Below are 12,795 nucleotides of genomic sequence, written 5' to 3'. Positions count from 1 at the left end.
TCTGAAAAAGTTTTGTGGTGTTGTAGCCTACAAATTGGTCTTTTATTTGTTATTTTAACAACCTTTCTTAACAACACACTGTAAAGAACATTTTGTCAGGTAAACAAAAACATATGCTTACATCTAAATTAACTGGTTTTATTCAAGTTTTTTATTCAAAAATAATATTTAACTTGACTAAATTAACCGTGACTACAAGGTTACACCAACAAAAGTAATTTTTACTGATTATTGAGAAGTAAATAAATCCTTAAGGTATTACAATTGCAGGTTTCTGTACATTTAAAATGCCAACTGTATTTTAAGTTATGCACCGTCCGATATTCAAAGGGGCTAATTCCATTCTGCATGGAAAGCGTGCAATAAAAAAACCTACAACGTATGCATCTGCCTAAGCTTTAAAAAGAATCAATGATTTTAAAATAATGAGTTTAAAACACACACACACACACACACACACACACACACACACACACACACACACACACCTTTTGTTTTATGTCATTATGGGGACTTTCCATAGACTTATATGGAATTTATACAGATCTTATGCTAATTTCTATCCCCTAACTCTAACCCTACCCCTAAACCTAACCGTCACAGAAACCTTTTTGCATTTTTATATTTTCAAAAAAACATAATTTAGTATTTTTACAAAGCCATTTCCCTTGTGGGGACCGCTGGCTGGTCCCCACAATGTAGGTGATCTCAGGTTTTGCTATCTAAAGTATTTAAACTGTACACACACACACACACACACTCTTTGGCTGAACTTGATTCACTGACCCTCAACACTGGAGCCCCGCAGGGCTGTGTTCTCAACCCACTCCTGTATTCCCTGTACACACATGACTGTGTGGCAACACACAGCTCCAATGCCATCATTAAGTTCACTGATGATACGACGGTGGTAGGTCTGATCACTGACAATGATGAAACAACCTACAGAGAGGAGGTGCACACTCTGACATGCTGGTGTCAGGAGCACAACCTCTCCCTCAGCGTCAGCAAGACCAAGGGGCTTGTGGTGGAGTTCAGGAGAAAAAACAGATAACACAGCCCCATCACCATCAATGGAGCACCGGTAGAGAGAGTCAGCAGCTTCAAGTTCCTCGGTGTCCACATCACTGAGGAACTCACATGGTCCGTCCACACTGAAGTCGTTGTGAAGAAGGCTCACCAGCGCCTCTTCTTCCAGAGACGGCTGAGGAAGTTTGGAATGAACCACCACATCATCACACGGTTCTACACCAGCACTGTAGAGAGCATCCTGACTGGCTGCATCACTGCCTGGTTCAGCAACAGCCCTGCTCTCAACTGCAAAGCCCTGCAAAGGGTGGTGCGAACAGCCAGGCACATCATCAGAGATGAGCTTCCCTCACTCCAGGAGGTCTACACCAGGTGGTGTATGAGAAAATCTTGGAGAAACATCAGAGACTCCAGCCACCCTAGCCATGGGCTGCTCTCACTGCTACCATCAGGCAGGCGGTATCGTAGCATCAGGACCTGCACCAGCCGACTTCATGACAGCTTCTTCCCCCAAGCAATCGCTCATGATACATACTGTATATCAGCACTGCACTTTATTAGCCTCAGACTGGACTCACATTTTATACTTCTCTTAATAACAGACTGGCAATTGACTATCAACAGACAGCTGAATGTCAACACAACACTTCATATTTATTGGGGGGGCTACATATTGGGGGTACAATACAGAGAGTATTGTGTTATGTAACAAGATGTGTAAATTGTGTAAATCAGATGTTTATTGTAATTGTCATACTGCTATGTTGCTTGGAACTGCACCCAAGACTTTCACCCACTGTTGCACTTGTGTATATGGTTGAGTGACAATAAAGGGATTTGATTTGACTCAATCATGGTCAGTGGTTCCACATGTTTGAAATGAGTTTTCTCAAATTAAATTTAGCATGTAATTCCAACTGAAATACTTCAAGGAGAGGGAACTGGACTGAATCAAATAAACCCAATTTAACACGTCAAAATAACTCAAATGACACAGTTTCACTGATATACTAATTAGTGACTGGAAATGCTAGCTTGCTAAATGCATGCTGGTGGGAAGCACTAATGCAATTCAGTCACAGTGTTATAGTTAACACAAAAAATACTCTTTGGATAAAACAAAATCTTTGATACTCAAAACGTATTGGTCCTCAACCTAGGCTCAATCTCAACTGTTCACCATGATGGTAACCCCCAAAACTACAACATAACAGAAATTCTTCTAAATCTTAATACAACAAAACAGTAAACACGAACAAGTCTTCCCCTTTATATTCATCTTGCAGAAAGACACATAAAAAATAAATAAATTAAAAAACACTAAATATAACATTTACTCTCCCTGTCAAGTCCCATGCAAAGCTTGCTGGGAACTAGAAAGTCTCTGAAAATCCTCAGTGTCAGTTAGCCAAACAAAAAATATTAATGTTGTCCCAACACAAATGAATTAATTTAGGCTGACAACAAAACTTTTTTAGTTGAATCAACTCTGTTAATTTAAGTTCCCTTGGTTACATGATTTTTTGAGTAATATGAATATGGGAGGGTTGAGTAAAATTGACAATATAGTGAAAGTTTTTTTTTTTTTTTGCATGAATGACTGATAGAGAGATAGTTCTCCCCAAATTATGGAGTTGTTAGTTTGAGTCAAATTGTACAAAGAGTACAAGGATTTAGTTGTTCAGTGAATATATTTATAATTATGATCTGCTAAGTTGAATATCTGTCTATTAAAAAACATGTTTGATGTTTACACCACAGAATGAAAACCTGCTGTGCAATCAGTGTATCCTAAATAACTCATATAACTTCCTGTGCTTAATTTTGTATAATGTAAGAGTTAAATAATTGCACATTTTTTATGTTGGCTGTCCATCAAATCCCTGGACACACCATCATAAAATAAAATTATATATATTAAGTTCATAGATCACAGTTAACACAATAGGTAAAATATGTATAATTTCTTTGCTTTAAGCAATGCCAATTTAGAGGTAATACGTTTGAAAAGTGAATAAATATAGAAAGTACATTTATAGACTGATGCTTAAATTACTGTTCCTCACATTTCAATTATGAACAAAAACAAACTCTTAATAAGTCTAATTTAAATACATTTAAATGGAATTTGGGTCAAATTTATGACATTTACATTTGTCTTACAAATTTAGCTACTCTGTTTTAATTTATTGTACAATTCACACTGTAACTAAATGTAACCTAATTTAAAAGAGTCGAACATGCTTTTATGTTGGTTATTTTTCTTTAATACAATGATTGGTAGGCTGCAAAGAAAGTAAATGCAAACTGACAATGTAAAAATGATACTCTCACACACTTTCATTTTGATGGGTGATATATATTTCTCCTTGTTTACAAATAACATCTATCATTGCTTCAACTATTACATTAGCCAAATATTTTTCATAGAGCTGAAATAAATATATTGCACTTAAAAAAAAGTCATCAAAACAAAGTATTGTTAGACGTCTCCTCAAGAGGTTACATTTGAATTAGAAATACACACAAATGAAAGAAAAAGAAAGAAAAAACATTTGCTAATAAACTGCAACTACCTGTACAGTCTGTTGATAACAAATCAAAGGCTTGAAATGGTTGGCACAAGTTGTGTTTCATGGATTCCATGTTTTGAATTTAAATGTGACCAGGACTTCACAGACCATAGATTGAGGAATGCAAATTCCTTATCTGCTTTGTCTTATTGGCTCATTAGGACATCACATTTCAAATGCACACTGAATGTGAACACACAGACCAGAACCTTGAAAGCACTTTTTGAATAAGGTCAGTTTTGAAAAATAACTAGAGAGCGCCTGCATGATTATTACACAAGTGTGCAATGTTGTCATATTTAATGGGTTTTATTGTGAAAATTCACAAATATTATTGTCTCTTTATTTCTACAAATGACTTCCACACACGCACACACACTCGCAGTCCAGATCCTACATCTGGCTATTATGGCTAGCACTGTTTCTCTGTGATTTGGTTACAGGATGTTGATGAATTGTCATCAATGTGACTGTACAAATGGGACCACTTTAGCAACAAATCACCCTGGGGAAAATGCAAGCCTATTAGTTAAAAGTAAGCCCATTATTTACAGGTGTGGACTTCATCCCGGCTGGCTGTCGACAAGCAGCCTTGGGTGGTTATAGATCAGTTTTCTGGTGCTGGAAAGAGATGAGCATTCGCTCTTTCAATAAACTGTTAAAAATCACATTCAAATTTGACACGTAAGCAATATGTGTCAACCTTTAGCCATATACATATGGGATGGACCGTGAATAAGCATGAACATAAATTCTTGGTAGTGACTTGGCATCACAGTATCTGCTGATGGTTCATATTGAGAAGAAATTACATATGCCATCATGTACATTGCAGTTTGCCGTCTCCACACTGTCAAAGGTTTTGAATAATTTTCATTGATAGTTTTTCTTGTTGTAATGTTTAGCAAGTGTAACAGAATAGCAACAACTAAATTGTTGCTTGTGATATCAAACTAAACAAAACAGATAAAACATCTTGATTCAACCTTGCAAAAAGAGAATTATACTTATCTGACTATAAAGATAAAACCTACGATGACCTGACCAAATTTTCCATTGATAAAGGTTTCCGTCCAGTATTGCAATATCCTGACAACACAGTGCCTTCTAGTGTCAACAATTTGGACGAGAAGACCGAGTGGTTGGCTGCTCTGCTGATATCATATCATTAAAGAGGTGATGGATCATGGAGAATGAGAAACAGCAGTTGTCCAGTGTTCGCCCTTGTTATGTTCAGCATGTTACAGTCTGTAAGGTCCTCCCTCATTTGGCTCTGGCTGGGTTTTCCTTTTTTTGAAAGTATATAGGAGTGATAAGGGAGTAAGATGAATCATTAAAGGTAGCATAAACATGTCTGCAGATGAAGACAGATCTTTCCATCTCTGAGTCTTATCAATGCTAAAAACTCATGCTTGAGGTTCTGGTTTACCCAAATCCGTGTCCATTGGGCCTTTTTTTCGTTCATTCTTTTGTTTTCTCTCCAGTAAAACTGCACGAAACAGAGTGTCCAGGTCATTAGGTAATGTCGTGGCAGTCAATTTTTATTTACATGTTGCGAACTGGGCTTCTTCCTCATAAATATTGATAATGAGGAAATGTTCGTGTAAGCAAGTGTTTACGTGTGTGTATGGGTGCAGTATGTCTTCACATGCCAGCAATTGCAAAATCTTATCAGGCTGACCTATTCTAAAGTGGTAGGAATCATACGAACGGGGTCATGACTGTGGAAGAATGGCGCAGTCCCTGGATGGCAGCGTATGGCCCTTGCTGGAAATAGTGGTGGTAGCGTGGCATGTGGAAAGAAGGGAAGGTAGGCCCACTGCCTTGCATGGAGCCGGCCAGGGCAGAGGGGGTGAGAGGCATGCCCAGTCGACTGTAAGCGGGTAAAGAGCCCTGGATGGGGTGAGGAAGAGGACTGGCCAATGAAGCCGTGCTGGTTCCAATGGCTGACAGGGACTGAGGGTGCTGAAAGCCAGAAAAACCAGACGTGGTGGTGACCCAAGAACTAAAGGAGAGGTTGTCTGATGCAGTGAAAGCAGAACCTACAGAGAGACAAATTAGACACAATCCATATTTTATTTATATGTTTTTTTTTCATACAACAAAATAACTTATGACATATTCAGCTGAGCTGCTATAGGAGAGTTTTCTTACCCCTACTGTGTGCCGAGTGACCATCTTCACCCAAGTTCTCCTCTTCACCAGTGTAAGTCCGAATGGGTGACCGGGCATAAGAGTGCTTATGGATCAAGCTCTCAACACTTTCCCTACAGCAAAAGTAAAAAAAAAAAAAATGGCCCAAAATATATCTCTTTACTCACAACTACTTAAAATACAAATATTAAAATTGGATAACTAGCCCGAAGAGATTACAATCTGAATAACTGAAAATGGACCAAATGCAAACCAAACCATTTTTCCAATGTTCATATTTCCAACACATAACAGATTTTAGCACCTGGGTGGTTCTCATGAACCCTGTCAAGAAAGGTCCTGGTCCTATTTTACTCCAAAATAACAAGAAAAAATAAGAAATAATATTTTGAACATAGAAAATGAAGCCTATTTTAGGGCTATTAAACTTTTTTTCCATTGCGAGATAATTTTCATAACAATTATGCTTATTTTACCCCTCAATTCTCATAACCATAATGCAGAAAAAGATGGTCATTATGATATTCTCATAACTGAAATGTGAAAAAATGGCTATTTTTATGGCCATTAAGATTTTTTACATTGCAAGATTATTTTCATAACAATTACGCACATTTTACTCCCAATTCTCAATGTGCGAAAAAGATGGCCAATATAAAATTCTGATTACTGCAATGTTAAAGAAATGATATATTATGCAAATTGTAAAATATTTACACAAGCCCATTTTTAGAAAATTGTTTATCTTATTAAATAATTTTTTTTTTTTTTTTTTATTAAAGGCAGTACTACTGTGATGTATCAACACATTACAATCTACTTAATACATCATTATTGTCATATTTCAGTAATGAGAATACCATAATTGCGGTAATGAGAATTGGGGGGTTAATTGTGCTTAAGTGTCCTAAAACATGAAAATGTGCTTAAGTGTCACAATGCAAGCAACAACAACAACAACAACAACAACAACAACAACAACAACAACAACAAAGACATAATGGTCCTTAAATAAGGCATTGTTTTTTATGAAAAAATATTTTATATTTACTTGCAATGATTTAGAGTTAAATATGACCAGGACATTTCAGGTGTCTTGACATGTATTTATCATTTTAAAATAATAGTTCTGCAGCATGAGGCAGCTTGGCTTGTTGTTTGAAACATATGCAGGGAGTCACAGGCATAGGTAAGGGTTAAGAAAGAAAAAAAAAAAAAAAAAACTTCAAGCCATAGTGCAGTCCACCCAAACTAGCCTAAACAACAAGTGCATAAAAATATGTTAACACACAGCAAGCACGTAGAGAGAAGTGTGTCTGCTTGCTTTGCAGTAAGTGCATTAGCTCCTGTTAGATTAGACTCCTCAGACAGGCTGAGATGGTCTGCATCACAAGAGCCATGCGTCCACATTAGCCTCCCAATTAGGTTAGGAAAGTGCAATATCTGTCAGCAGCGCAATACAAATATGTGTGTTTTTATCTGCGATGCGCTCCCAAAAAGAGGGGCCTCGCAGCCCCACAACTTGGGTGGCTGTTTTCAATCAGTCACCGGGCCCAATTGAATTACACTGTGTTTTAGTGCAGTGCCCGACTCCAGACTAATGCGATTTCTGCAGCTCCCTGAAGATCAATTGATCAGATCTAATTCACAGCCCTTCCAAAGAGAAAGAGAGAGACAGAGAAAGAGAGAGCGGGATGCATTTTTTGTCTTGTATTTTTGGCCGTCATTGACTTTCAGTTGTTCTTTTCTTTGGTCTTAAATGGAACGTACTTGCAATGTTTATTTGAATGCTAATTTGAGAGTGCATTTCTAAAATCTGTAATTTCCAGCATTTCCAGACGTATCAAACTATTTTTGAGGCATTTGGTTGTTGTTAGGTCAGAAAAGTGACTCATTCCGACAATGTTTCTTGCACATCACCAAATTAATATTGACTTAAATGTATGCACTATTTAGAGATCAAAGAAATACTTCATGATATATTTATAAATACCAAAAAATAATTAAGTATTTTCATTTTAAAACAGTCCTCATTTTGTACTCTGCCTTATTTTCTCTCTTTTTTTTCCATTTAACCAACCCACCTACCCACACACAGCTAGGTCTAATGAGAATTTATCTAATGAAAAGTCACTTGTGCACTTGTTAATGAGAGCCGCTGAATGTTTCCCACTACACACATTTCACTCCCCAGCGCAGCTGCCCCCTCTCACTGCAATCACTCATTTTACTGAACATAGGACTGAAATCAACACAAATCTAGCAACAGAATTCCTCATACCTCTCAATATCAGTAAGTCTCGAGGAGTCCCTGAAGCCTTTGGCAAAAGGGTTGCTATCAATCTTCAGTTTGGTTATCTAGCAAAAATGAGAAAAGGCTAAATTAGCAATGTCATGAGCTTTAAATTAAACATAAGGCTGGTTGGGTTGGCTTAACAGTACATTTTTTTCAAATCATTGCCCAAGACACACTTATCTATTTATTTTCTAAGTAGTAGTAGTAATAGTAATTTTCCAAGTATTCTTGTACAAGTATAATTAAGTGTTCATACCTAATAAGATAATTAGTAAACTGGTATAGTTGTATTATACAGTACTAAGAAGTAATGTTGTTTGACTCACCAGCTGGTTCTGGTAAGCTGTGACTGCAGTAAAAACTGTCTCAGTGAAGACAAATGTACGAAACTCCTCAGACTTCAGATTAAGAAGTGAGGCTGTGTGATCTTTTTTCTTGATGATATGAACTCGAGGCTGGTACTTGTGCATGGAGTTCAGGATGATCTGTTGAACAAAATGTTCAGAAATATGAGAAAGCGTATTGGCATTTATTGACTGGAGCATATATGTAAGCTACATTAACCTTCTACACATTACTAAACAAATAGCAGTAATCACTAAGTGCTTACTATTTTAGACAATGAGTTTTCGTTTAATAAAAATGCCAAGTACAATGCCATTTTATAATCTTAAAGAACAGATTATTTTTGTTAGGCCTAATTCTGCATTATTTAAAGATAAGGCAGTCTGCAAATTAGAGTTCAGAGAGAGCAGCTATAATGTGTGGAATTAATAAATATCGTTTTGTAAAATGTACAAATTTCCTTCAGTTAATATCCTCTAAATAAAATAATAATAATAATAATAATATGTTTATTTTATATAGCGCCTTTCTTCAAACTCAAGGTCGCTTTAAATGCATCTAAATAAACGAATAGAATAAAAAGAAAAGAAAAAGAAAACACTAATGCTTTTTTAACATAATCAGACTTTTATATGATCAGTTCTGAAACAAACTTCACCTCTTAAAATGTTTATTTTAAATAATAATCGTAAAGCATGATAGCATGAGGCAAGCCGACATTTTTAATGTTTAAATTGAATAAAATAAAACAGCAACCCATTGGTGCAATTAAACGCTAATTATATATAGCAAATATTCTTTAGGACTTACGTGTCCGTGCTGGTCCAGTTCGTTATTTGTAAGCTTTACTTTTTCGAAAGAAACCATTTGTTTTAATAGCTGCTCTCCAGTAAAAGGCGAATCTGGATGTACGTACAACCTGCAAAACGAAAAACAAACAAAGAAAAAATAAGTAAATACGGTTTAGCCCATTTATTCATGCTGTAGATCGTAACAGGTCATTTATTCGATTATTTTACATTTTACTTAAGTCCATATTTACATTCTTGTTCGAATTTCATTTATCAAAAAAGTGCTGAATCTTGCTCTAAAAATAAATGTCTAAATTAACAAGCGATTTGAGGGTAAAAATTATATAAATCGTCAGGCAATAGAATTTTGCTATATTGCTTATAAGTAGCCTATTGGGTAGAACATATAAAATTCAGTATTTTTCTTTTGTTTTTTTTTTTGTGTTTTTTTTTTTTTTGTTTTGTTTTGTTTTTTTTACTTTCCGAATTACACTTTCAAATTGAATAACTTCACCGTCTTAAAACGGGCTGTTTTATATATATATATATATATATATATATATATATATATATATATATATATATATATATATATATATATATATATTGTCTTTATTCATGTAACAGCTGCAGCGGAGCTTTTCATTTAAACGATGACATAATAACTAACATTATAAACAGAAAAAAAGTGCATATGCATATAATTCGCAAGTCTTCTTACCTTGCAGGTAAAGGTGGATCTGCCTTTCCTGCAACAAGCCACGATGATCTGTGGTAGGCGTATCGATATCTTTTATTGTCCACTGGAACTATGTCCATTAGTACAATATATTTGGCGTCCGGATCCACTCCGGAAAATGATACACGAATAGTCGGAAACATTCGTCTGTTAAAAGAAAATAATGTGGACAGGCAGTCACGGTTTAGTTTAGTGTAGGTACATTTAATATGATTTTTAAGAATTTTCTTTTTCATGTGTAGTCCTATAAAAATGCTAAATGAATGCAAATAAATAATAATAATAATGATGCAACACCTGTTAAAATAAAGCTATGCTTTCACACGATTTTTGCGCATTTGAATTTAATAAACAAACTATCATTAGCTATACTGACTTAAGAAATAGGGAAACTGAAATAATCCACAATTCATCTAATTGTATTATTATTATTATTATTATTATTATTATTATTATTATTATCATTACAAAATAGTGATTAAAACTAAAATCATATTAGCACATTTTTTACCTTCCAGATTTTGTGATAATCATTTCTGTGCCGAGTTCGTGAAACTTGTCCCACAGTTCTTTAGTCTCGAGGCTGCATGAGATCTTGGCCATCTCCTCGCTGGGCACGCCGGGGGTCGTGGGAATGAGCGGCTCGGTACATAACGGAGGCGCGCTGCTGCTGCTGCTGCTGCTGCTGAACTCGCCGTGGGTTTCCAGAGAAGGCAGGTCGCCGAGGTTTTGATTGCATGACGACTTTTCTACGAATTGTTCTAGGATTAAAATCATATCATATTTAATATAGGTTTGCATGTACACAAATGTATTGCATTTGAGGATTTATTTTGGGTTACAAAAGTCTAACACGCAGATGTTCTGTTCCTTTAAAACACTAAATATATGTACAAGAATAGCATAATAGGCCTACTGTTTACATTATTAGCATTAACTACATCGTATAGCGAGAGTAGCCTTATTATATACGTGATGTAAATAAAAGATAATACCAATAGCCTAATTGCCATTCTGCACATAGGTACAACAACAAACATATAATAAGTGCATACAACAAATAACTAGATGCAGCAGTTTATTTGATTATTTACAAATTGCTTGGTCAGAATGGTTTTCAATTTCAAAATGTATATTAATTATGTCTAATACTGTATCGAAGTGTCAAAAGGAATCCAGAATAAAATAAAGTCCTAAGTCTTACAGTTACTGATGAATTTGTTCTTTTTTTATTTCTGGGCTGTAAAGTTTAAAATAAACTGTTTTACGGTATAGGCACATAAACTGTTCTCTGTTGATTCACTGAAGTAAAGCAATTCACTTAGATTTCTTCGCCTGGAAAGTGTACAAAATCTTTAGAAAACACAGAGAACCCAGAGAGATACAAGAGGCACAAGACTGCATTTTCTTATTATCTCATGGTGCATTTTATTTCCAGTTTAGGAACTGAATGAATTACTCTTCATATCGACACAAGCCATTACTTGTTTATCCAATTTCCTGAGTACGAATATGGTTCTACGACCACAAGGGGCAAAATAAATCAATAAATAAAAAATAAATAAATCTGCAACCCAATTAGAATTTGTGCAATTATTTAAATACTCATTCTTATGATAGCCTATACATATTTTTCTTTCTATCAAAACATTGTTGCCAACGCAGAGTCAGTGGTGCTCATGTCAATGCGCAACACCAGAGGCTCGCCCTCAGAAGCTCAAAACTTTCGTTCTTGTGGCAAAGCATCTGCACTTACCCAACGGCTTGATGGTGTTTTCCTCCGATTCCTTGTCCTTCGATTTTCCACTTGACATGAGAGCAGCTATTGAGAAAGCGTTCGCCCTGGAAGAGAGCTGCGGTTTTGGAGAAGAGGTGTACTCCATGATACGAGTGCTCAGAACAGCTCTCACAACACCAGAAATGTCCAGAATTAACCTTTAAATTGCGCAAGAATACTTCAGTAAGCACAACGAGGATTGCAGGCTACAGGCTGTTGTGTTTGTTACTTCCAAAACGGCTGGGACATTGTGGGTCTCGTGCTCCAGTCACCATTGAGTTCTCTTGCACAGGCAGGGTTGTCATTGTATGTTTTGGACACTTGCAGTCCCCTTAATTTCAGGAACTCCCCCGCAGTGCTCAGCTACGACCAATCGTTGTGTTTCTTGTACATCATTGGCTCTTTTACACCCTCCATCGTCTTCAGTGAGCTTATTTGCAAACCCTACTATGGTAGATGCTGTGCTCGTGAATGTAAATCAGGTCACGTGCAGTACGCCTTCATGATTTGCTGTGACGCTAGTAGGCGGGCGCAGGAGAGGAGCGAATTTACGAATGTTAATATGATGAAGGCGTGGCTTGTGAATATTAATGAGCTTACACACTACTAGACGCACCATTCAACGTCATATAATATCATTAATATTCATGAGTTAAACCTAAGCCATAGTAGGATTCGGGATTGCGTTTACGGGGAGCTGCGATTCCAACGAAAATATCCCATGGGCAGCACTGACAGAGCTGTCAAAATGCTAAATAAACGTCATTACAGTTTTACACATCACATCTGTCTACACAAAAAGGCTATATATATATATATATATATATATATATAATTCCATCATTCCACCAAAACTTCAGTGTTCACACTATGTGAGGAAAACGTCATAACACAGACCTCATCATGACGGCAGCCTAAATATCACCCGCAATTTAATCCCTAGACAGTTCTATTTAATTTGACGTATAAAGTGACCTATTTTATTTATTTATTTATTCATTTGCCGTTTTAAGTTATTCACTTCACTAATTAAAAGCAACATGCAAGCAAGAGGAAAAATAAAAAAAAACCAAGGCAAAATAAAACAAAAC

At 36.1% G+C, this 12,795-nt stretch overlaps 1 protein-coding gene across 2 annotated transcripts; it reads right to left on the bottom strand.

The window, feature by feature from the left end:
- Positions 1-1,674: 1,674 nt before the first annotated feature.
- On the bottom strand, positions 1,675-12,021 carry LOC127453472 (T-box transcription factor TBX20-like). 2 transcript variants are annotated; one of them, XM_051719859.1, is made up of 8 exons: positions 11,684-12,021; positions 10,439-10,688; positions 9,910-10,074; positions 9,208-9,316; positions 8,379-8,537; positions 8,038-8,114; positions 5,757-5,869; positions 1,675-5,644 (listed from the first exon to the last, which is right to left on the bottom strand). In XM_051719859.1, exons 1-8 carry the CDS (start codon positions 11,808-11,810, stop codon positions 5,304-5,306), a joined length of 1,341 nt encoding a protein of 446 aa, XP_051575819.1. In that variant the 5' UTR covers positions 11,811-12,021; the 3' UTR covers positions 1,675-5,303. The 2 variants fall into 2 exon arrangements, with proteins under 2 accessions (XP_051575819.1, XP_051575817.1); XM_051719857.1 differs by having other exon boundaries at positions 5,757-5,873; positions 8,039-8,114.
- Between the last annotated feature and the right edge of the window lie 774 nt (positions 12,022-12,795).

This window comes from Myxocyprinus asiaticus, chromosome 15, assembly GCF_019703515.2.
Source record: "Myxocyprinus asiaticus isolate MX2 ecotype Aquarium Trade chromosome 15, UBuf_Myxa_2, whole genome shotgun sequence".
Taxonomy (NCBI): domain Eukaryota; kingdom Metazoa; phylum Chordata; class Actinopteri; order Cypriniformes; family Catostomidae; genus Myxocyprinus; species Myxocyprinus asiaticus.
Note: the sequence above shows the minus strand (reverse complement) of the source record. Positions and strands in the feature narration are given on the sequence as shown.

What these genes read in the sequence shown, in the direction of transcription:
- LOC127453472 (XM_051719857.1), bottom strand. Translation starts at nt 11,810, where the DNA reads ATGGAGTACACCTCTTCTCCAAAACCGCAGCTCTCTTCCAGGGCGAAC. An exon ending in GATCCACCTTTACCTGCAAG is followed by an intron (nt 9,317 to 9,909) that starts GTAAGAAGACTT and finishes TTCGTTTTGCAG; the next exon opens with GTTGTACGTACATCCAGATT. An exon ending in CAGCTTACCAGAACCAGCTG is followed by an intron (nt 8,115 to 8,378) that starts GTGAGTCAAACA and finishes CATTTTTGCTAG; the next exon opens with ATAACCAAACTGAAGATTGA.